Below are 22,146 nucleotides of genomic sequence, written 5' to 3'. Positions count from 1 at the left end.
AACATTTTTGAGCCCACTGATGGATAACCATCTCTCGTGACTGGTGAAAGGTACCATTTAAATAATTTTTTTTGTTCCTGTTAGATATATGTACTGGTCAGACTGGGGAGAGAATGCCAAGCTGGAAAGAGCAGGAATGGATGGTTCAGACCGGAAGGTGTTGATCAGTATGAACTTGGGGTGGCCCAACGGACTAGCGGTGGACAAAGCTGGTTCTCAACTTCTTTGGGCTGATGCACATACAGAGGTATGTTTAGTGTTGGTGTCAGTAGTCTTTTTAAGTGAAAACACCATATTTATGTAGTGCTATCATTAAATCAGAATGCAACCCTGTTAATGTAAGAACCCATGGATAAACTGTTTAGGATGAATAATGGAGGCTCAAATGAAAGGGCACCCCAGGACACTACAAATAACCGAAAATAAATGTGAACCACTATAATGGCGCCATTCCTGTGTCGGAATGAATATAGTGAGACGAGAATAAATTCAGTAAGGAGAAATAAGGTATTATTAAAATCTCATATATCCAATGGACAATTCTGGATGAGAATCCTGGATAAAAAGTAGAACTCACTTCACTGGGGGATATGTCTGCTGGATAAAGCTCAAGACACCTTCAGACAGAGCTCCCCTGGCCAGGTTCGCTTGTAGAATGGTAGAAATGATGGCAGCTGGACATCCAGCATCTAGACATCCAGCGTCTGGCCGATTCCACCACCACAGGAATCTTCCTGAGCGGCACCTAACACATTACCACCCCTTTTCAGGAGTGGACGCCGCAAATTTCGTCCCCTGGTGGGGAAGGGGGGGCACTCTGGCGCGAATTCTTCCCGCCCTGCTACCCCTCCCCCAGAAGCATGCTGAGCCTGCCCTGGTTCTCAAAATGGCCTTAACTCGTTCATGCCCAGCCACCTCTTTAGGCTGGCATATCTGGGGATCCACTCCTGGTGCACGCTGGTAATGCAGAAGATTTTAACCCTTTACCTTTATACAAATAACTCTCGGCACCCAACGCGTTTTGGGGGTCTGGGGTAAAGCCCCCTTCAGGGGTGGTACAAATGTACATACAACACCAGCTATTTATATCATTAAATATATTCAAGAAAAGGCAATGCGGAAATCCAAAACCGTAAGAGACGTCATGCGATGTGTCACTTCCGGTTGTGTGCGTTCCAACGCACGCTTATACTAACTAAATAAATATATAATTAATTGCAGGAGGGAGGGATGAATATCTAAAGTCCTTGCAGGCTGACAAAGTGCAATTTCATATGTAGGTACAGTGGGGAGGTGCGTGTAGGAAGCGGCACTGGACGGCGGGCCGCTTCCTGTCTTATGTGCTCCACAGTGGAACGCAAGGAGGCACGACGGCGGAAGTGATGTCAGTGGAGACGTCACTTCCGGGTCACGTGCATGTGAAACGCACAGAACTTGGCTAAGGAAGTGAAGATGGATTTAGACATGCGTTCCACAGTGGAGCGCAGCGATATTCTGCCGTTTTGATATGTTTAGCTAGATGTATTAAATACAAAATGGCTTTCCTTTTGTATTCAGAGAATAGAGGCCTCTGATCTAATGGGACGGAACCGACGCATCTTGGTATCTCCAGTCCAGCATCCTTATGGTTTAACTCTCCTTGGAGCACATATATACTGGACAGACTGGCAAACGCGTAAAATCCAAAGGGCAGATAAAGACACCGGGGCAAACGTTATTGTGGTCAGAGACAATCTGCCCGGGCTGATGGACATTCAAGCAGTAGACCGGACTCATGCTTTGGGTAAGTTCATTCATCATCTCTGAGGTCTAATTATAGTTATAACACTGTCACTGTGCCATTACCTCCATGTTTTCTCTGTACGTGGCTCCTAACTTCTTAACATCCTTCCCACAGGATACAACAAGTGTGGGGGAAAAAATGGTGGGTGCTCCCACCTCTGCCTTCCAAACCCCGTCAGCTACTCCTGTGCCTGCCCCACCGGTATACTGCTGAAGGATGATGGTAGAACGTGTGACCCGTCCCCTGATACCTACTTGCTCTTCTCCAGCCGCGATTCCATCCGACGTATCTCTCTGGACACAGAGGACTACACTGATGTCTATGTCCCCATTAAAGGACTGAACAATGTGATCTCTTTGGATTTTGACAGCGTAGAAGACAAAATCTACTACACTGATGTTTTCCTGGATGTAATCAGGTGCTGAGGAAGGGCGCACGTTGGGATGTTCTCTGTGTAACTTGACATTTCAAGGCTTTTTTTTTTTTCTTCTTGCAATTATCTAATTATGAGGACAGTTGCCAAAGGTTAATGAAGCTGGATCCATGGCAATCGGCTGATTGCTGCGCCAGCTTCTGATTAAAAAGTGGTTGTCTCACAAATAAAACCTGTTTGTATGCCGCTAGGTCATATTGATTTCATATAGGGGAGTCCATTGCTTGGCACACTCCTCTATGAGTCAAGAAACAGATTTAAAAGATGTATTGTGTAGTTTTGTACGTGCTGAATATCTTTGTTCCTATTAGGAGAGTGGATCTTGAAGGAATTGCTATGGAGACAATCATTGGTGAGGGGCTGAAGACCACGGATGGTCTGGCTGTGGACTGGGTAGCAAGAAATCTATACTGGACAGACACTGGCGCAAACACCATTGAGGTGTCGCGGCTGGATGGGAGATACCGGAAGGTTCTGATCAACAACAGCCTAGATGAGCCTCGAGCTATTGCTGTGTTTCCAAGAAAAGGGTAAGGACGTGACTATAGTCTTCAGCTTCTCCTTCTCTTTGCTGATGATTCCCTTTAGAGTATCATGAGGAAGGGAAATATAATTTTCCTCTTGCTATTGCAGTTATTTATTCTGGACTGATTGGGGTCATGTTGCGAAAATTGAGAGGTCTCACTTGGATGGTTCTGACCGCAAAGTCCTCATTAATACAGATCTTGGGTGGCCCAATGGACTGACTTTGGACTATGACACTCGTAGGTCAGTGGTCATGTCTCATAGTATATATACATGTGTTTTAAAGCAATCCTTCAGTCAAGAGCTCAGAAATTATACCCATTGTCGGCAGGTGCCCATATTGCGGCTCACAAACAGCGGGTCCGCAACATACGGGCACTGGCTGTTCATATGAATGGGTCCACAATCCGGAAGGTGAGGTGCGGAACGGAGGCAGCGAACCCTGTGGTTTCTGTCCGTGCCTCTGCACTACAAAAAAATAGAACTTTTTTTTGCGGTGTGGACGGATCACTGACCCATTCAAGTTGCATCCACCTGCGCCAGCCACAGGGACGGTGCCCGTGCTTTTTGCGGTCCCCCAATGCACGGAACGGGCGACACTTGTTCGTGTGCATGAGCCCTAAAGTCAATACTTGCTCTGCTGCAGCCTGTCAAAGATGAGACGGGTGGTAGGTCTCGACTACCTCAGGCACATTGTAGGCATGGTAGCTAAACTCTACTAACCGAATAAAGTGGAGCTGAGCTAAAAAGCAGCAAGATTGGAGGGGAAAGAAATGAGGTCGACATCCCCTGTAGGCACTGACTTGCTTATAATTTTGACTTCCTGACTGGAGGGTCACTTTAAATGATGGCTTCTTATTGTACATCATATGTATTTTTGACTAATATATTTAGTTTTAATTTTTATCAGAATTTATTGGGTGGATGCTCACTTGGATCGCATAGAAAATGCCGATCTAAATGGCAAGACTCGTCAGGTGCTCGTCAGTCAGGTGTCTCACCCCTTCGCACTCACCCAGGTAAACCTTCTGTGAAATCCTCTGCTACTATGATAAAAAGTGCTGGCATTATGGACAAGCATAGGGGCCACTAAATTTAATTCTTTATCCATACCTTGAATGTATTTTCTGTTGATTTTAACAAACAGGAGGGCCGCTGGATCTACTGGACTGACTGGCAGACAAAGTCCATTCAGAGGGTGGACAAATATTCGGGAAGAAGTCAAGAAACCATTTTGGGTAACATGGAAGGACTGATGGACATCATTGTGGTGTCTCCATTGAGACAAACCGGTAAGGAACAGCTCACCTTTTCTTATTCTTATATTACAACCTGTCATGGACTAAACGTTTGCCGTTCTCCACCATGCAGGTAGCAACTTGTGTGGAGTTAATAATGGTGGTTGCTCCCACCTTTGCTTCGCTCGAAGTTATGACTTTGTCTGTGCTTGTCCAGATGACTTGGTGAATGAAGTCTGTTCAACCAGTGAGTATCTGGTCTTCTTGCTGCATCATTGCTATGTCTATTTCAACGGGATGTTCTTAAAAGATCTTCTGACCTGACGTTGAGACCTGAGTCCCAACAGTAGGGCTGCAGTGTTCGTTTCGGTTTCCATATCTGTTATGTTGTCTGGCCTAACACTGAGTTCAGGGGGACTGTAATACCTCGGGGTAACTTCAGTGAGAAACACATTAACCTAGCTCTGAGATGGAGGAGAGGTTGAGTTGATGGGTCATGCCCTATATTGAGGTTTCACCAAGGTTTCCAAGGCTTTTCCATCAGCAGCCAAGGGCTAGGGCAAAATATACTTAAGGCCGAGTTCACATCAGCGTTCAGCCTTTGTTCTCCTGCTCCGTTATAGGAGCAGGAGAACGGAAAGGACGGATTCGGCTCATAACTGAGCCGAACGGAGCCTACAGACCCCATAGACTATAATGGGGTCCGTTAGGTTTCCGCTCAGAAGATTATTTTGGAGCGGAGACAAAAGTCCTGCGCGCACAACTTTTGTCTCCGCTCCAAAATCATCTTCCGAGTGGAAACCTAACGGACCCCATTATAGTTTATGGGGTCCGTAGGCTCCGTTCGGCTCAGTTATGTGCCGAATCCGTCCTTTCCGTTCTCCTGCTCCTATAACTGAGCAGGAGAACGTAAAGGCTGAACGCTGATGTGATCTAGGCCTAACATGTCATTTTGACTCCATATTTTAGTGCCAAATATCAATTTTTCTGAGATTATTTTTATTTATTTTTCAGTTCCTGGATTTTTACCTTCACCTCCTCATCCAACAAACAATAGCGAGAAAATCTCTGGCCCATCCAGTCCTAACACACAGGGTGAGCGATCAGACAGTACACCAGGTGTGACATCAGTAAGGTAGGTGTATTGTGAAATTTATGTCAGATATTTAAAAAGGAGATTACTGGAGTTAAGTATCTGCCCTCATCCTGATCTTTCGTGACTGTATTTTAGTTGCTCAGACGCTGAGGCATCACTAGGACTGTGTACTCACAACGGAGCGATCCCAGCCAGTGCAGGTATGGGGAGAACCTGGTTCTTTGTGGTCTACACCCTTACATTTGTAATTGCATATATAAAAATGTAGCATTACCGATATTATTTTGTTTTTACTAGGGGACAAGCTGCGTGTACCTCACATCATCGCTGGATCACTGTCTCTCTTGTTCCTACTCCTTTTGATCTGTGCTCTGCTGATTTACAGGTGTGTACATGGGCTTAAATGGGTAATAGTTACCCTAGAATAATAGTTACGCTAGAATATGCCATCAATGTCAGATATGTATGGGTTCTACCTCTTAGACCTGCTCCTACTTAGAACAGAGAGCAGCTGCACGTGTGCGACCACTCTCTGTTCACCGCTACGGGAGCATTAGCTCTGCTATTTCTGGCAGTTTCATATTTGTGAATGGAGAGGTGGCCGTACATGCGCATCATGCTCTCTATTCACCTCTTTGGAAGTTCCCATAGGGATGAATGGAGTGTGGCTGTGCATGTGCGGCTGCTCTCTATTCGTTTTGCAAGGGCCCCTTCTGGAGATAGGTGCGGGCCCCACGCCTGCTCCTAAATGACATACCCTAGCTATATGCCATTAATGTCCCAGATGGGAATACCCCCTTTTAAGCCCTTGGCGACCTTTAAAGATGGCGCCTGCTCACACATGCAGTGGGCACCATATCACCCGCAGAGACCCGTGGCGAATGTATACGATCAGCCCTATCGCTGATCCCATACATTTAACTCCTCAGATACCATGGTTATCTGAGCGATCCAGAAGGAAGAGCCGTGCGCTGAGATCGAGGAAACTGTTACAGTATAGTAATAGCCGGAAGCCTCAAGCAAGCTTCAGTAGCTATTACTAGAATATACCAACACTGGCCCGCAGGTGGCAGCACTGCATTGTATTGTAAATGGAGTGTTCTATGATGGCTATTTAGCCATCACAGAACACAAATGGCATTCTAATAAGTGGCAGTTATAGTCAGCAAGTGAAAATATATATTTTTTTTAAATATACATCACCCCCCTTTCCCCTAAATAAAAAAAAGAAATGCATAACCAATAAAAAAATACATATCATGGGCATCACGTGTGCCCTTACTATACAAATATAACAATGCTAGCAGAAGGACCCGGTAACATCCACACCGGCCTGCCCTTTAACATTGACCTCCACAGTACCCTGTCTAGTTAACAGTGATTTCCACAATAACCCGCCGCCTTAACAGTGACCTCCACAGAGCTGTTCCCTTAAAATGTGACCTCCACAATACCCTGCCCCCTTAACACTGACCTGCATATCGGACCGTCCCCTTAACTGTGACCTCCACAGCCCCCACCCCTTAACAATGGACCCCCCCCTTACAGTGCCCCGTCCCTTTAAAATTGGACCTCCACAGCAGCCCACCCTCTTAATTTTGACCATTACAGCAGTCTTCCCCTTTAACAGTGAGCTTCACAGCACACCACCCCCTTGACAGTGACCTCCACAGGGGCCCGCCCTCTTAACAGTGGCCTTTACTGGATCAGGGGTGTGTCCTTTTGAACAGCTCACTCTAAGACAGCAGCACTGTTCTGTCTGAGTGTGAGCTGCAAGGAGAAAGTCGCCATCCCTCCCACCCCTGCAGCGGACAGAAGTAGATTTTTTACCTTATATTTTTTAATCCCAGTCGGCTCAGTAGTGGGAGGGGCCTAACCAGATCAGGGGCGTGGCTTAGTGGGACCTGGGGCAGGGTTTTAAGTTCGTCTTTTGAGGGTGGACACATTGTGGCAGGGGGCGTGTCTGAGCTTCTTCCTGCGAGGGTGACGCCCCTCTGGGCACCTTACTGGCTCATTTGCATACCAAATAAACTGGATTTTCAGAGGATAAAAACATCTATTGCTGGAACAAATGCACATCTTGAAATAAGGTACTAAGTGCTATTAGGCCATGGTTTTACTTCAATAGAAAGTTTCCTGGTGACAGATTTCCTTTAAAGCTCTCTTACAGCAGTGAGGATAAATGGCTGGGTTGTTATGGAAACCTGGTGTAAAACTGTGTATGTGGAGACTGGAGAATCTGCAAGCTTCTATTGGCTGATAAGGGACATGTGACCGTGTGTATGGCAGTTGGGATATGAAGCAAAAGACCTGCAGGCTTCTATTGGCTAATGTAGGTCATGTGATGTGCCATATTTGCATTCTTTTTAAACTATCTCAGGAACGGTACTTCCTAGAGAGCTGAGACCCGGTCTAAAATCTTCCCGGACACCTGATGTACCTGTGTGCCAAATTTCGTGATTGTAAATGCGACGGTGCAGGTTCCTTTAGCGTAGTATCGCTGTAATCGTACTGGCCAGGAGAATGAAAGAAACGGGTGAATTTTACCGCATAGGGAACACCGTAAAAAAACAAAACTGTTAGAATTACGTTTTGTTTTTCTTTCAATTCCACCCCATGATATGCAATATTAAATAGTACCATTAGAGAGTACAACTTGTCCCGCAAAAAAATAAGCCCTCATTAGGCTTTGTGAACGGGAAAATAAAAAAAAGTTATGGCTCTGGGAAGGCGGGGAGTGAAAAAGCAAGAAATTCACAAGGTCCTCTAAAGGTTAAAGGAAGAGAAAACCTTAAAAGCAAGGTCCATAATAGTGGTAGAAACTATTTTGATGGTTGGAAAAGTCCGGACATATTTTGAAACTTGTTGGAAGAATTAGGATAGGAAACGTGGAAGCTCACGGTTTTTGTGACACTGCCATAGGAATCAAGTAAGGTCATAGGAGTAGAAATTTAGAACTTCTCCAGGTTTGTAAAGTTCATATATTTTTGTTATTAGGCATCGTCGGGCAAAGCTGTCAGACCCAGCACTGGGAACATTGACATACAGCAACCCTTCCTACCGCACATCAACACAGGAGGTGAAAATTGAGGCTGTGCACAGGCCAGGGGCTTGTCATCTGCAAAGGCATCGCAAGGAGGTAAGCACTGAATGAGGGGTGTACAGAAATGTTAAAGGCTATGTACACCTTTCGGAGGCAATCTATGATTGCATTTTACTCATTTTTAGCTAAAAAAATCTTATTTTCAATTGGCCTTAATTAAAAATATTGAGCCATTCTGTCACAAAGGGTTAACTGTTTTTCTAACAGTGTGACTGGTACTTTCACTTTGTGCTGGTCATCTAATTAACCTTATCTGTAAGAGGTTTATTTAAGCCACAATCTTATCAGTAAGATAAAAAACTGAGCTATAATGAGTGTTTATAATGTCAGAGAGCAGAGATAAGGAGTCCGTCTGCTCCCCCAGATGACTGAGAAGACACTAAATCTACAGCTGCTAGTAGAGCATCTCGGCTATGTGCACAAAAAAGATTCCATATTTTTTTATAAAAAACAATTGAAAAAATGATTTTTAGCTCAAAATAAGTACAATGCAATAATAATAAAAATTTGACCCCAAAGGTGTACATACCCCTTAAGTGACTGGTGATTGTCATTCTGTGTCACCACAGAGCCACAGGATCACTTTGGCATTTGTTTCCCTACATGTATTTATATGACCTTCTCCATATCGCCCATCTCCTCCCCTGCAGCGCTCTACTCCCTCTGACAGTCTCTCTCCTTTCCTATTCTGAGTTCTTCTGCTACCTGCAGGTATTGGTGGATGCTGCACGTGATTGACTCTTGACTATTTCTTCTGGTTCTTATGGACTGGTTTAAAAGATCTCTTAAAGGGAACCAGTCAGGTGATTTCTGCTGCTTTATCTGAGCGCAAAATATTATAGAGGGAGAGAAGCTAAGCTCCATTATAAATACTATGCGTGTGTGTGTATATATATATATATATGTATAGCTTCCAAAGGGCTTATTATATGTATGTATAGCTTATTCATAGCCGTCTGAGCCTGCGGCTGAGAGGACTTGCACCCACTATTTTTGGTCTTGTGCTGCTGAGTTTCTTTTTTGGTTTCTGTCTATATAATGTATGTATGTGTGTATATGTTTGAAAATCCTGATGGGACTCCTAGGTGAAAATTTGAGAGACCTGATTACTCCAGTCACACAAAGATTGACACCTTTCTGTGTACACACACTGATGCACTGAAATCAGTCAATCACTTTTTAGGGGCGGATCAATCAGGACTCTCAGTCTGGCCTATGAGCCCTGTTAGGATCACTATGCTTTTTACTCAAAAATCCTGCTCAAAATCATATAATCCTACATATCATAGCTCGGCTTCTCTCCCTCCCTGCTCGCAGATGTCACCTGACAGGTTCCCTTTAAGGTTCCAGGTGTATTGGGCATCATGACTGTATAACAGATCTGTGTTAACCCAATTGACTTCCATACTGTACCTCCCTGTGCTTCTAGTTTTAGGCAGCGATACAAGATACTCACCCCAGTTTATGGGTCATTTAATCCTCTAAGAATTACTTGCGGTACTTCCATAATACAGCCCCCTAGTGAATACACTGTGCCGCTTTACTGGCGCCATACATTAATTGACCAGTGCATTAACGAAGGATTTGGTGATGCTCTTCTTTGGGTTAAGGGTGTGCGTAATATTGAAGACCATGGCATATAGTGTTCCTGATATAATTTCACTAACTGTGTGAGCATGCACTATACCTAACACATTCCCCTCCTGTGATTTATGGACTTATCCGTTTTAGATTTTTACTTGTAGTTATTTTTAATTTAGTGATGCATTTAAATTTAAAATTACATCTAAATAAAAAAAAATGCTATCAGTCATAGACCTGTATCAGTGCAAATCACAGATTAAAGGATTCCTTCATTATGGTGAAAGAAAAAACATATTGGGATTTTTTTATATTAACATTTTTTTGCTCTGTAGCTTTTACTGGGACATCTGGCTTTGGGTTGATTATCTGTCATAGCGCAGTCTTTTGTGTGTCTATACTGCGTTTTTTGTTTGCGAGTGATTTCTTTTCATTTGTATGGCTTACATCTTAACTTTTTGCTGCAGAGATGTAAAACCGATGCGTCTCTCACAACCTTAGGGCTCGTTCACACGAATGTTTTTGGCGTTCCATATACGGAACCATTCATTTCAATGGTTCCGCAAAAAGATAAAACATGTCCTATTATTGCCCGCAAATCGCTTTCCATTGCTCCATTCAAGTCAATGGGTCTGCAAAAAAAAAAAAAGGAACACATACGGAATGTTCTCCGTATGCATCCATATCTGTTACGTTTTTGCGGAACCATCTATGGAAAATGTTATGCCCAGCCCAATTTTTTCTATGTAATAACTGTATATGCCATACGAAAAAAACGGAATGGGAGCGGAAACACTACTGAAATAAAAAACTGATCCGTTAAAAACGGCCAGCAAAACACTGAAAAAGCCATGCGGTTGTGTGAACGAGCCCTTATACCGATGCTGCTCCTTTGCCTTCCTTGCCCGTCATTCCCTGTCCTTTTCCATTTTTGCAGGTTGTCTCCGACAATGGTTTTACCAAAGAGAAAATCCGAATCTTGGAGGGCTTTGGCTTACTGTCTGGGGAAGAGAGTGAGTGGGACGATCTCAAGCAGGTGAAGCCATCTCGAGCCAGCATCCTTCGAGACCACGTGTGCATCAAGACAGACACGGTCTCTTTACAAGCCAGTACTGCTTCTCTTGACCTGACAGAGACACAACAGCTGCTTCAAGAAGAACAGTCTGAGACGGGCAGTGTCACTCTCCCACCAAGCCCCGAACGGAGAGTCTCCTTACCAGATACCGGCTGGAGGGGAAGGCACTTACCCTCCACGGAGAGTGATGTTTGAGGTACCAGAGGACATGAGAACAAGGCTGGAGGAGGCATAGGTCCTGTTTACCCCTCCCCAGTACTACTCAACTAATCAGGAGTCTACGTCTCTTCCTTGAGCGCTCGGCTCTGCTTCCTTACACTTGGATAAAACTGGACTCTTCAAAGGTCTGTGACCGAACACACATGAAGGCGAGACTTGGCATTATTTGGTACATACCCTTCCTGTGTGTCTCTGTGTTTTGGCTGCTCCATTCACCTTGTCGGATCGGGGTGATTTTATCTTTAAGAGCACACAGATGAGATGTTTTCACGTACCAGCGCTCTTTCGAGGCAAAGTGCTTTGTCTTGTATTCGTGTAGGTTGTTTTTAAAACTGTCCGGGGGTTATCTCCAAAAAAATAAAAACATCACCGCTTAGCGATTTACTGACACGCAGCATTGCCTTGCATTAATAATTTGGACAATACTTCAATATTTGCCAAATGGTATTCAGCCCCCCCCCCCCCCACCTCTGTGCCAAGATCACTCGGGAACATAAGATAATGACTAACTCACTTCTGCTCACACCACCTGCAAAGTCACCGGAACTGAACATGGATCTGCAGGCCCCGCCGGCACAGAAAGGGTTAAGCACTGATCCGCGCGGGTTTTAAAGATAAATTCTAATTTTTTTATACTAAGCCGGAACAAAAAACTGTCCGCAGCAAGTTGTTTATTTTGTAATGTTTTTAACAAGGATTTCTGGATGTTTGTTTTTTTTTTTTTCTATTTTATTTAACCTCTGTATTTTAGACTTGTTGTGATAACTTAATATAAAGATAGATTTTCTTACGTGCTTGTCTCTGGTCTTTACAGTTACTACTACGTGAAAGCAAACTTTTTCTAATTCTGTATATGATTCAAATATTATTTTCTGCTGCCATTTCCTAAAGATCTAGGGCTTCTAATATCTAATCAGAAATAATGACCAACTTGTATTTGCAGATATGGGGCCATTATATGACTTACATGCCCCTCTTGTCCATGGGCTGTTTCTGGTATTGCCTCTCATCCTTATTCAATGGAAATGGGATAAACTGTAATACCAAACATTAAAGGGCTGTTCCAGGATTTTAGGATTGATGGCCTGTCGTCAGGATAGGCCATTGATATCTGATCAGCGGGGGCCTGGCACCTCACAACCCCTCCTATCAGCTGTTTCAGGCTAGCTCCCGAAGTCAACAGAGCTGGTAACCGCTGTGCTGCTCCCACTCGCTTTAATGGGAGCAGTGCTGTAGTAACCAGCTCCGTCCACTACACCATAGATGGAGCTGTGTAGCTCCAGCAGTGTAACTACCCCCGAAACAGCTGATCTGCAGGGGTGCGGGATCAGCGCCAAGCTGATATTGATGGCCTAGCCTCGGGAAAGACCATCAGTATTAAAGTCCTGGACAACCATTTAAAATTAGCGCTATGTATATAAAAATACTTTTTTTATTTTGGACAAATCATTAAAAAATAAATTCAGCATAAAAAAAAAATACCAATAGATATAAATCCTCAACATGTGTGAAACCTCATAAAGGGGTTGTCACTCAGCTTTCTAAGACACCTGAATGTTTACCATTTGTCTTATAGGCAAGTAGAAAAATACTCTAGCTTGTTCTAGCTGGCTTATACCCTGTAGGTTCCGGTAGGTGATCATCTGATCGTTGCGGGTCTGGCAACCTGCTGTTACAGTTGCATTTTTAGTGAGTCGGATGCGGACCCATTCACTTCAATAGGGTCGCAAAATATGTGTACAGCACACAGTATGCTATCCGTATGTCTGTGCCATCCGCAAAAACATGTCCTATTCTTGTCCGCATTACGGACAAGGATAGAACTGTTCTATTATGGCCCGGATGTTCTGTTCTGCAAAATGTAGAATGCACATGGCCGGATTCAGTGTTTTGCAGATCCGCAACTTGCGGATTACAAAATGGGCAACAGTTGTGTGCATGAGCCCGGTCACCGCTTCTAACTTCAGATCAAGCTGGTGGCAGTTGAAGGATGGAACGGAGCATGTGCATCCACCTCAGAGATGGACAGAGAAATCAGTGAAAAGAACAAACAGCAGGTGGCGCTATACAGACACATTTTATTGAAAAACTCAGCGGCTGTGCTATAATTTGAATAGCATGCAATTACTAAAGTATTCAGATCCAGGTGCTGGTTTTGCAAAATTTGGAATAATTTTCTTGGGACAACCCCTTTAACCCTTGGAGGGCCCTGTGACTTTACATTTTTACGTTTTCATTTGGCCAATAAAAAAAGTCATGGCTCTGGGAAGACGGAGAGTCTTCCCAGAGCCATGACTTTTTTTTTTTTTTTTCGTTCACATAGCCAGTGGAGGTAAAATAACAAAAAAATGACTAATTGGCCATTTTGAATTTTTAGCCATTACACAGCGATGCCTATCATTAGGGATGAGCGAATTGACTTCGGATGATTCATTCAAAGTCTATTTGCATAAATTATTTGTTTCAATACTGTATGGAGCGAGCGCTCCGTACAGTATTAGAATGTATTGTCTCTGATGAGCCGACGTTATTAGACTGATTCAAGATTGATTCAACTTTGTCATTCCACATGTATAAATACAGGGTAACCCGATACAGTTTGCATCTAATCAGAAGTGCAAAGAGCAGCAAATGCAATAAAAATGACCGTACTTCGCAGTCTCGTGACACTTCGCGTAATAACTTAATAAGTTGATTTCTACTGTGAAAAAAAGATAATAATTTACCAAACTCTGGTTTGGTTCCAAGGTACCAGGTTCGGGAAATATTTTCTTTACAGTAATCTATTTCTGAAGTTATTACATGAAGCGCCGCAAAGTAATAACATTCTAATACTGTACGGAGCGCTCGCTCCGTACAGTACTGAAACAAAGTTTTATGCGAATCGACTTTAAATGTTTCATCCAAAGTTTTTTTTTTTTGTTTACTTAAGTTTTGGGGAAAGTGGGGTGACGTTTTTAAATATTTTTAAAAACTTGAATCATTAGATTGTGTTCTGTGATTGGTATTTATCCATGTATTCCAATACCGTGCTGCCACCTGCTGGCCTGTATGGGAATATACCAGTGATGGGTATTGGAGCCTGCTTGAGGCTCTGAGCCATCACGGCCATATTACATCTTCCGCTGTCACAGGCTGATCGCATACATTCGCCCTGGGCCTCTGCTGTTCGAAAAATCAGAAACCTGGTGGCTATGGGGCCCGCTGCACTCGCGACCGGGCGCCATCTTTATAGTGACTACTTCCGCCATACATGTAGCCAAGGTGATAAGTGTCTATAGTGGGAATATAAATGTAATTTTTTTTCTCAGTAAATACAGTTGCCTTCTACATCAGCCTGTTGTATTCATCAGAGATAGATCTAAAGCTTCACTTCCCTATTACTGACCTATAACCAAGTCAACCCTTGTTATTGGGTCTGCCGGTAAGTGATTTGACAGAATTTCAGAAAAAGCCGGTGCGGACTGATTAACCGGCTGTTTTATTGGTATTATTCAGAAGAAAAATCCTCCACCTCTGTACCACAACCTTCAGCTAAACTACAAAATAAAATGCAATATATCCAGCAAGTTACATTTGCAGAAAGATGTAGAACGATCTTCATAGACCGATATATTCATAGTGGTCAGAGTTGCACTTTTCTGATACAGACCTCCATTAGGCCTCATGCACACGACCGTATGTATTTTGCAGTCTGCAAAAAATAGATGACGTCCGTGTGCATTCTGTGTATTTTGCGGAATGTAACAGCCAGCCCATAATAGAACAGTATTATCCTTGTCCGTAATGCGGACAATAATAGGACATGTATTTTTTGGCGGAACGGAAATACGGAATGCACACTGAGTACCTTCCGTTTTTTGGCGGACCCGTTGAAATGAATGGTTCCGTATACGGTCCCCAAAAAACGGAAGGGACACGGAAAGAAAATACATTCGTGTGCATGAGCCCTTATCCTGTATATCCATGTTCCTCAACTCCAGTCCTCAGGCTCACCTACTGGTCATGATTTGAGAATATCCACAGAATGAACACCTGTGGTAAGTCCTGATGCATTGACATTTATGTATTATATCATCTAAGGAAATCCTGAAAACATGGCCGTCAAGTGGGCCCTGAGGGCTGGAGTTGAGGAACGATGCTGTATACTATAACTAGATGACAATATTCTGCCTGCCTCCTGCTACCACTAGGGGGAGCTTAGTGCATACTATTTATATATTGGTCTCGTGTAAGCTCTTAAGCTGGTGGGTACAGAGAGCCCTGATTGTACAATCTGTCTATAAGAGTAAGGCCATAACTGTGGATTATCCAAAGCAGAATTTATAGCATGAGCAAAGTAGATGAGATTTCAGAAATCTCATCCACACGCTGCGAATCAAACCCTCAGCGTAAATTGACTTGCAGGTTTTCATTCCACAGCATCTCAACTTATACTGCAGGTTTTTTCTGTGGCTTTCAATCGCTGCAATGCCACCACTGTTTTTGGCCAGATCCGCTATGCCCGCCGTAGCCTAAAGTACACTGGTAGCTTCGTGTCAGAAAAGCGGAGCTCTGATTGCTGTATATAGTGCTGCAACCTTTTTACTGATTTGAGGAGCTATAATGCTGAACATGCACTGTGGTCCCTTCATTCTTGGGTTTGCCGGCGGAGTGGCGGTCCTAGAGGTTCAAATTCCAATGATTATAAAGTGGTGGCATATCCTAGCGAACAGTCACTACTATACCAGATTGAAATACCCCTTTAAGAAAATACACAGCAAAGACTTTGAACATGGTGGTGCAAATTAAAGGCGTTACACCATTATGGCATCGTATCCCATATTCACTTCTATTGAAATGTGACTGGTTGTCTTACACGTGTCACTTTCTCCCACTTACAGCCTGCATTGTAGTATAGTCTCTAGTTAAATAAAAAGGAGGATCACTACCAAACCTCTTAGCCCACCCATAGGCTGCGGCTCTGTACGACCACGAGGCATCATACGGAGGCACACAGAATAGCTAGGGCTACATAGTACAAAGCTGTAGGGACTTTGAGTCTAAAGGTTCTTTTACACGGGACAAGAAGCGCAATGATGACCCAGGACAGCAGTTTAGGCAGGGTCTACCCAGATTCAGCGGAGCCCTGATTGTGAGAGCTGTCAACTGAGACTGCAATGGAGTCCACTATGTCCCACATGCTCACGCCGAGTCCTCCTACTAAGGCCTCATGCACACGAACGTTCTGGTCCGCATCCGAGCCGCAGTTTTTGCGGCTTGGATGCGGACCCATTCACTTCAATGGGGCTGCAAAAGATGCGGACAGCAATCTGTGTGCTGTCCGCATCCGTTGCTCCGTTCCGTGGTCCGCAAAAAAATATAACCTGTCCTATTCTTGTCCGTTTTGCGGACAAGAATAGGCAGTTATATTAATGGCTGTCCGTGCCGTTACGCAAATTGCGGAACACACACGGACGCCATCCGTTATTTGCGAACCGCAAAACACACAACGGTCGTGTGCATGAGGCCTAATGGGGAGAAGAGGGTCCTGAGATGGAGACCCCTCTAACTTGTCCACTCCCCAGACATGGTTTTAATAAATACTTGTATGCCTCATCGGATAACAATTCCGGAGCACATTTTGTTAGAACTCTGTGTTGATCTTCTGTTGTTCCTCCTGTCATTGCATCAATAAATTAGCAACTGTGTTTTATCATTCATTTGTCAGTAGGGTGCGCCCCTGCTTAGGGTACTTTCACACTAGTGTTTTTGTTTCCTGGCACTGAGTTCTGTCCTAGGGGCTCAATACTGGAAAAAAACTGATCATTCTGAACGGAGAGAAATCCGTTCAGGATGCATCAGTTCAGTCACTGGACGGAGGAAATACAGCAGCATGCTGCGGTATTATCTCCGTCCAAAATTCCGGATCAGTTGCCGGAATGTATTAAAATGTATTAGTGCTGGATCTGGCATTAAAAATACCGCAATGCCGGATCCGTCCTTCAGGTCTGCGTATGCGCAGACCGGTAAAAATGTGAAAAAAAAAAAGAAACAGATCCGTTTGTCTGTATGACAAACGAAGAGACTGATCCGTTCTTGCAATGCATTCTGGCGACTGAACTGCTTTCCGGATCACTCTGCCGCAAGTGTGAAAGTAGCCTTAGTTGTTTTGTTTTTTTTAACTAGGATTATTAAGTTTGTCTGTGCTATTCTTACCTTCAAAAATATCAGAAACCCCCAAAGGACTGATCAGAGCGCTCCGCCGCTGCTGTGCGGTCCTGCGTCATTGCTTTCACTGATGTGTTGTTAATGGGAACAGTGAGGTTGTCACGCCACAGTCCTGCGATTAGACATCCCACAATATGTACAATGTCAGGTATATAAAGTAAATGATAGATATATATATATCTATCTAAATATATAAATAACGGATCAAAAGAAAAATTAGGCAAATGATATTGATCCGTGAGATGGACATAAACATCTCAAAAAGAGTTCAATCGAGAACCTGATTATTTTGTGAAATCAGTAAAACAGGGTACAAGCGTTTATGCAAAAATATAAATGGTTTATTATACAATAGTTTAAAATACAATCAAAAATTTATCAACGTAAATTTCAATAATATACAATGATATGCAGTACCCAGAATTCGCCACTATATGGTGCCAACAAAACACTACTCAACCAACATAAGAATATTATGCAATACTAGGGCTGCAGCTAACGATTATTTGAATAATCGATTAGTTGCCGATTAATTTCTACGATTAATCTGGAAAAACGACAAAATTACAAAACAAAGCGGTTTATATGATTTTACTTGAAAAATTATGTTCAAAGGCCATATTAAAACAAATTTTGGATGGCACTGTTATGGGGAGGATCTGTGGGTGGCGCTGTTATGGAGAGGGAGATATGTGCACTGTTATGGGGAAGGGGATATGTGCACTGTTATCGGCATAACAGTGCACAGATCCCTTTCCCCATAACAGTGCACAGATCCCCCATCCCCATAACAGTGCACAGATCCCCCCTCCCCATAACAGTGCACAGATCCCCCCTCCCCATAACAGTGCACAGATCCCCCCTCCCCATAACAGTGCACAGATCCCCCCTCCCCATAGCAGTGCCATAGACAGATTTCCCCCTCCCCATAGCAGTGCCATAGACAGATTTCCCCCTCCCCATAGCAGTGCCATAGACAGATTTCCCCCTCCCCATAGCAGTGGCATAGACAGATTTCCCCCTCCCCATAGCAGTGCCATAGACCGATCCCCCTACCCATAACAGCCCCGGCCCTGCTGCTCACAGCAGACTAATCACTCACTGCATCTTTATTTTACCTTACAATCGTGACGCTCCAGTAACAACTCTGCAGGCAGAGCGGAGGGCGGCGTAACGTCACTTACTCACGTGACGCACCTGCTCCGCCCACTTTATGAATGAATGAGGCGGAGCAGGCACGTCACATGAGTAAGTGACGTTACGCCGCCCTCCGCTCTGCCTGCAGAGTTGTTACTGGAGCGTCACGATTGTAAGGTAAAATAAAGATGCAGTGACTTAAAGTAAACCGCCCGCATAGCAACGAATCGGCGATTATTCGATAACTGGATTCGTCGACAACAAATCCAGTTATCGATTACATTGATTAATCGTTGCAGCCCTATGCAATACGGCTTTAAAATTGTGAGAGATATAAAATCAATGGATTATGTGCAAAAACTCAATCAAGAAAAAGACAGATATGAGCCCTTGCTCTGCCCAAAATGATGACCAATCTCAGATAATGGTAGCATTGCAACAAAACTTATAAATTATTGGCTTGATATCAAACTAGGGAATATAAAGATTCCCAACAGAGAGTTTCTCCAATATTATCCCCTTTATTCAGTTATATGCATCGTACCTGAAAATCTGCGAAAATATTGATGTAGCAACTAACGTTACACGTTCGAAAAGGAGTGGGTATCTGGCTAAGTATCAAGCCAATAAATTTAGATTAATTCTACATAAAACAAAAATATACATTACCCAAGCGTCAAGTGATGTGCAGAGTCTTGGGGCAGTCAGCTCTAAGGCCCCTTTCACACGGGCGAGTATTCCGCGCAGGTGCGATGCGTGATGTGAACGCATTGCACCTGCACTGAATACTGACCCATTCATTTCTATGGGGCTGTGCACACGAGCAGTGATTTTCACGCATCACTTGTGCGTTGCGTGAAAATCGCAGCATGCTCTATATTGTGCGTTTCCACGCAACGCAGGCCCCATAGAAGTGAATGGGGCTGCGTGAAAATCGCAAGCATCCGCAAGCAAGTGCGGATGCGGTGCGATTTTCACGCACTGTTGCTAGGAGATGATCGGGATGGAGACCCGATCATTATTATTTGCCCTTATAACATGGTTATAAGGGAAAATAATAGAATTCTGAATACAGAATGCATAGTACAATAGCGCTGGAGGGGTTAAAACAAAAGAAAAAATAATTTAACTCACCTTAATCCACTTGATCGCGCAGCCAGACTTCTCTTCTGTCTTCTTCTTTGCTGTGTGCAGGAAAAGGACCTGTGGGGACGTCACTCCGGTCATCACATGATCCATCACCATGGTAAAAGATCATGTGACGGACCATGTGATGACCGGAGTGACGTCACCACAGGTCCTTTTCCTGCACACAGCAAAAAAGAAGACAGAAGATAAGATGCCTTTGTCACTGTACAATACAATGAAATGTTGTTTGGAGCAATCCTAGATGCCATGGACAGAGGAACAAGAACTGACATTTAAACTAAAGCATTACACTAGAAAAAAACAAAATATTGCACTAGAAAGCATTACTATTCACAGTTCACAGTGTATATATATATATATATATATATATATATAGCAAGAGCAAAGTAAGAAGTGCTTATGAGAATATATACACACTGATTCAGACACCACTGCAGACAAGAGATCATCATGGGGTCATGGATGCAGCAGTCACTTTCAGTCTGTGGTAGTTTCTATCCTAGGAAGGGGCAATAATCTCCGAGCATTTAGGAGACTGATTGTTTTGGGGGTAAAAGCTGTTCTTCAGCCTCGTGGTGCGGGCGTGTAGGGCTCTAAGACGCCTACCAGAGGGTAAGGGAATGAAAAGGCTGTGGCCGGGGTGAGTTGGATCCCCGCAGATAATTTTTGCCCTGTTGCTGCAGCGAGCAGTGAAGATGTCCTCCAGTGATGGTAGCTGAGGACCAGTGATTCTGCCAGCCATTCTGATGATGCGCTTGAGGGTCTTCTTGTCCTCAGAAGAGCAGCCGGAGGACCCCACTGTAATGCAGTATGTGATAACAGATTCTATGGTGCAGCTGTAAAAATTGACTAGCAGCTGTTTTGGGAGTTGTGCTTTCTTCAGACTCCTCAGAAAATAAAGCCTCTGAAGGCCTTTTTTGGTAATTTCTGTTGTGTTTTCTATCCATGACAGGTCCTGACTAATATGAACTCCCAAGAATCTGAAACTTTGAACTATCTCCACGTTTCCACCATTAATGCTAATGGGATGGTGTCCATTTTGTTTCTTCTTCCTAAAATCCAGAATTAGCTCCTTTGTTTTCTTGGTATTGAGTAGGAGGTTGTTGTTCTTACTCCATCTCTCTAGGTTCTCAACCTCTTTCCTATAGGCTGTTCCATCATTGTTGGAGATCAGGCCTATCGTGGTCGTGTCATCTGCACATTGTATAATGGTATTGGTATTGTGAATAGGTTTACAGTCATTTGTGAAGAGGCAGTAAAGGAGAGGGCTCCACACACAGCCTTGCGGTACCCCAGGGTTTAGTGTTAAGGATGAAGAGAAGTGCTTGCCCATGCGTACGATTTGTGGTCTTTTTGTAAGAAAATCCAGTTGCACAGGTGTGAGCTGAGACCCAATTTGTTCAGTTGCGTTGCCAACTTGTTGGGAGGGATGGTGTTAAAGGCCGAGCTGTAATTAATGAACAGCATCCGCACATAGCTGTTCCTCTGCTCCAGTGTGACAGCGCAGTGTGAAGGGTCAGTGACACAGCATCCTCAGCCGACCTATGTGCTCTGTCAGCAAACTGGTATTGGCCCATGGAGGTGCAGATCTTGCTCTTCATGTGCCTGAGGACAAGTTGTTCAAAGCACTTCATAGCAATAGGAGTGGGAGCCACCGGGCGCTAATCACTTATGGTCTTCACCCCTGCCTGTTTTGGAATTGGGACAATTGTGGAGGACTTCAGGCAAGTGGGGACAATGGCCTGCTCTAGTGAGCTGTTAAACATACTGGTAAACACTGTTTTCAGCTGTTTAGCACAGTTTTTTAGGACTTTTCCAGGAACTTCACCAGTGCCAGCTGCTTTGTGGGGATTAATGTGGTTTAAGGCCCCTTCTACCTCATGTGCTCTCAGCATCAGGGAACATGATGGAGCCTCTTGCTGGGCTAATTTGATGATAGGCAGCTCGTTGTCTTTGTCAAATCGTGCAAAAAAAGATTTAGGTCATCAGGAGAGAAAGAATTTCCGGTGTTGATAGAACAGGTGTTGCTCTTATAATTCGTAATGGACTTGATACCCTGCCACATGCGTCGGGAATCAGAGCTTGTAAAATGATGTTGTATTTTTGGTTTTGTAGCAGTGCTTTGCCTCCCTAATGCCCTTCTTCAGATTGGACCTGGCTGTTTTGTACTCCTCTGGGTCTCCCTTTCGGAAAGCAATGTCACGTGCCTTCAAAAGGTTTTGGACATTTCTGTTTATCCATGGTTTCCTATTTGGGAAGGTCTGAATGATTTTGGTATCAGTGACATTGTCCATGCAAAATTTAATACAGGATATCTGTGTCCTCAAAAGCTGGGCTGCGCGATCAAGTGGATTAAGGCGAGTTAAATTATTTTTTATTTTGTTTTAACCCCTCCAGCGCTATTGTACTATGCATTCTGTATTCAGAATGCTATTATTTTCCCTTATAACCATGTTATAAGGGAAAATAATACAATCTACAGAACGCCGATCCCAAGCCCGAACTTCTGTGAAGAAGTTCGGGTTTGGGTACCAAACATGCCGATTTTTCTCACGCGAGTGCAAAACGCATTACAATGTTTTGCACTCGCGCTGAAA

General features: G+C 43.8%; 1 protein-coding gene and 1 long non-coding RNA gene across 3 annotated transcripts in view; one reads left to right on the top strand and one right to left on the bottom strand.

Annotated features, from left to right (window-relative positions):
- LRP4 (LDL receptor related protein 4) overlaps positions 1-11,782 on the top strand; it is a 71,816-nt gene extending 60,034 nt beyond the window's left edge. Inside the window, exons 26-39 of one of the 2 annotated variants that reach the window (XM_040409179.1) lie at positions 85-247; positions 1,558-1,783; positions 1,898-2,201; positions 2,528-2,746; positions 2,850-2,984; positions 3,652-3,760; positions 3,889-4,033; positions 4,113-4,226; positions 4,994-5,114; positions 5,211-5,275; positions 5,373-5,460; positions 8,073-8,214; positions 8,829-8,889; positions 10,697-10,817. In XM_040409179.1, coding sequence (XP_040265113.1) covers positions 85-247; positions 1,558-1,783; positions 1,898-2,201; positions 2,528-2,746; positions 2,850-2,984; positions 3,652-3,760; positions 3,889-4,033; positions 4,113-4,226; positions 4,994-5,114; positions 5,211-5,275; positions 5,373-5,460; positions 8,073-8,214; positions 8,829-8,870 — 1,873 coding nt within the window. In that variant the 3' untranslated portion in view covers positions 8,871-8,889; positions 10,697-10,817. Of the gene's footprint in view, positions 1-84; positions 248-1,557; positions 1,784-1,897; positions 2,202-2,527; positions 2,747-2,849; positions 2,985-3,651; positions 3,761-3,888; positions 4,034-4,112; positions 4,227-4,993; positions 5,115-5,210; positions 5,276-5,372; positions 5,461-8,072; positions 8,215-8,828; positions 8,890-10,696 lie in introns of both variants that reach the window. The other variant, XM_040409178.1, reaches the window with a different exon arrangement.
- Positions 8,022-17,955, bottom strand: LOC120980224. Its single transcript, XR_005774489.1, has 3 exons — positions 17,748-17,955; positions 8,837-8,841; positions 8,022-8,032 (listed from the first exon to the last, which is right to left on the bottom strand). It is a non-coding gene; the product is annotated as an uncharacterized LOC120980224 (long non-coding RNA).
- Between the last annotated feature and the right edge of the window lie 4,191 nt (positions 17,956-22,146).

The sequence above is a fragment of the Bufo bufo genome, chromosome 10 (assembly GCF_905171765.1).
Source record: "Bufo bufo chromosome 10, aBufBuf1.1, whole genome shotgun sequence".
NCBI classification, from domain to species: domain Eukaryota; kingdom Metazoa; phylum Chordata; class Amphibia; order Anura; family Bufonidae; genus Bufo; species Bufo bufo.
Note: the sequence above shows the minus strand (reverse complement) of the source record. Positions and strands in the feature narration are given on the sequence as shown.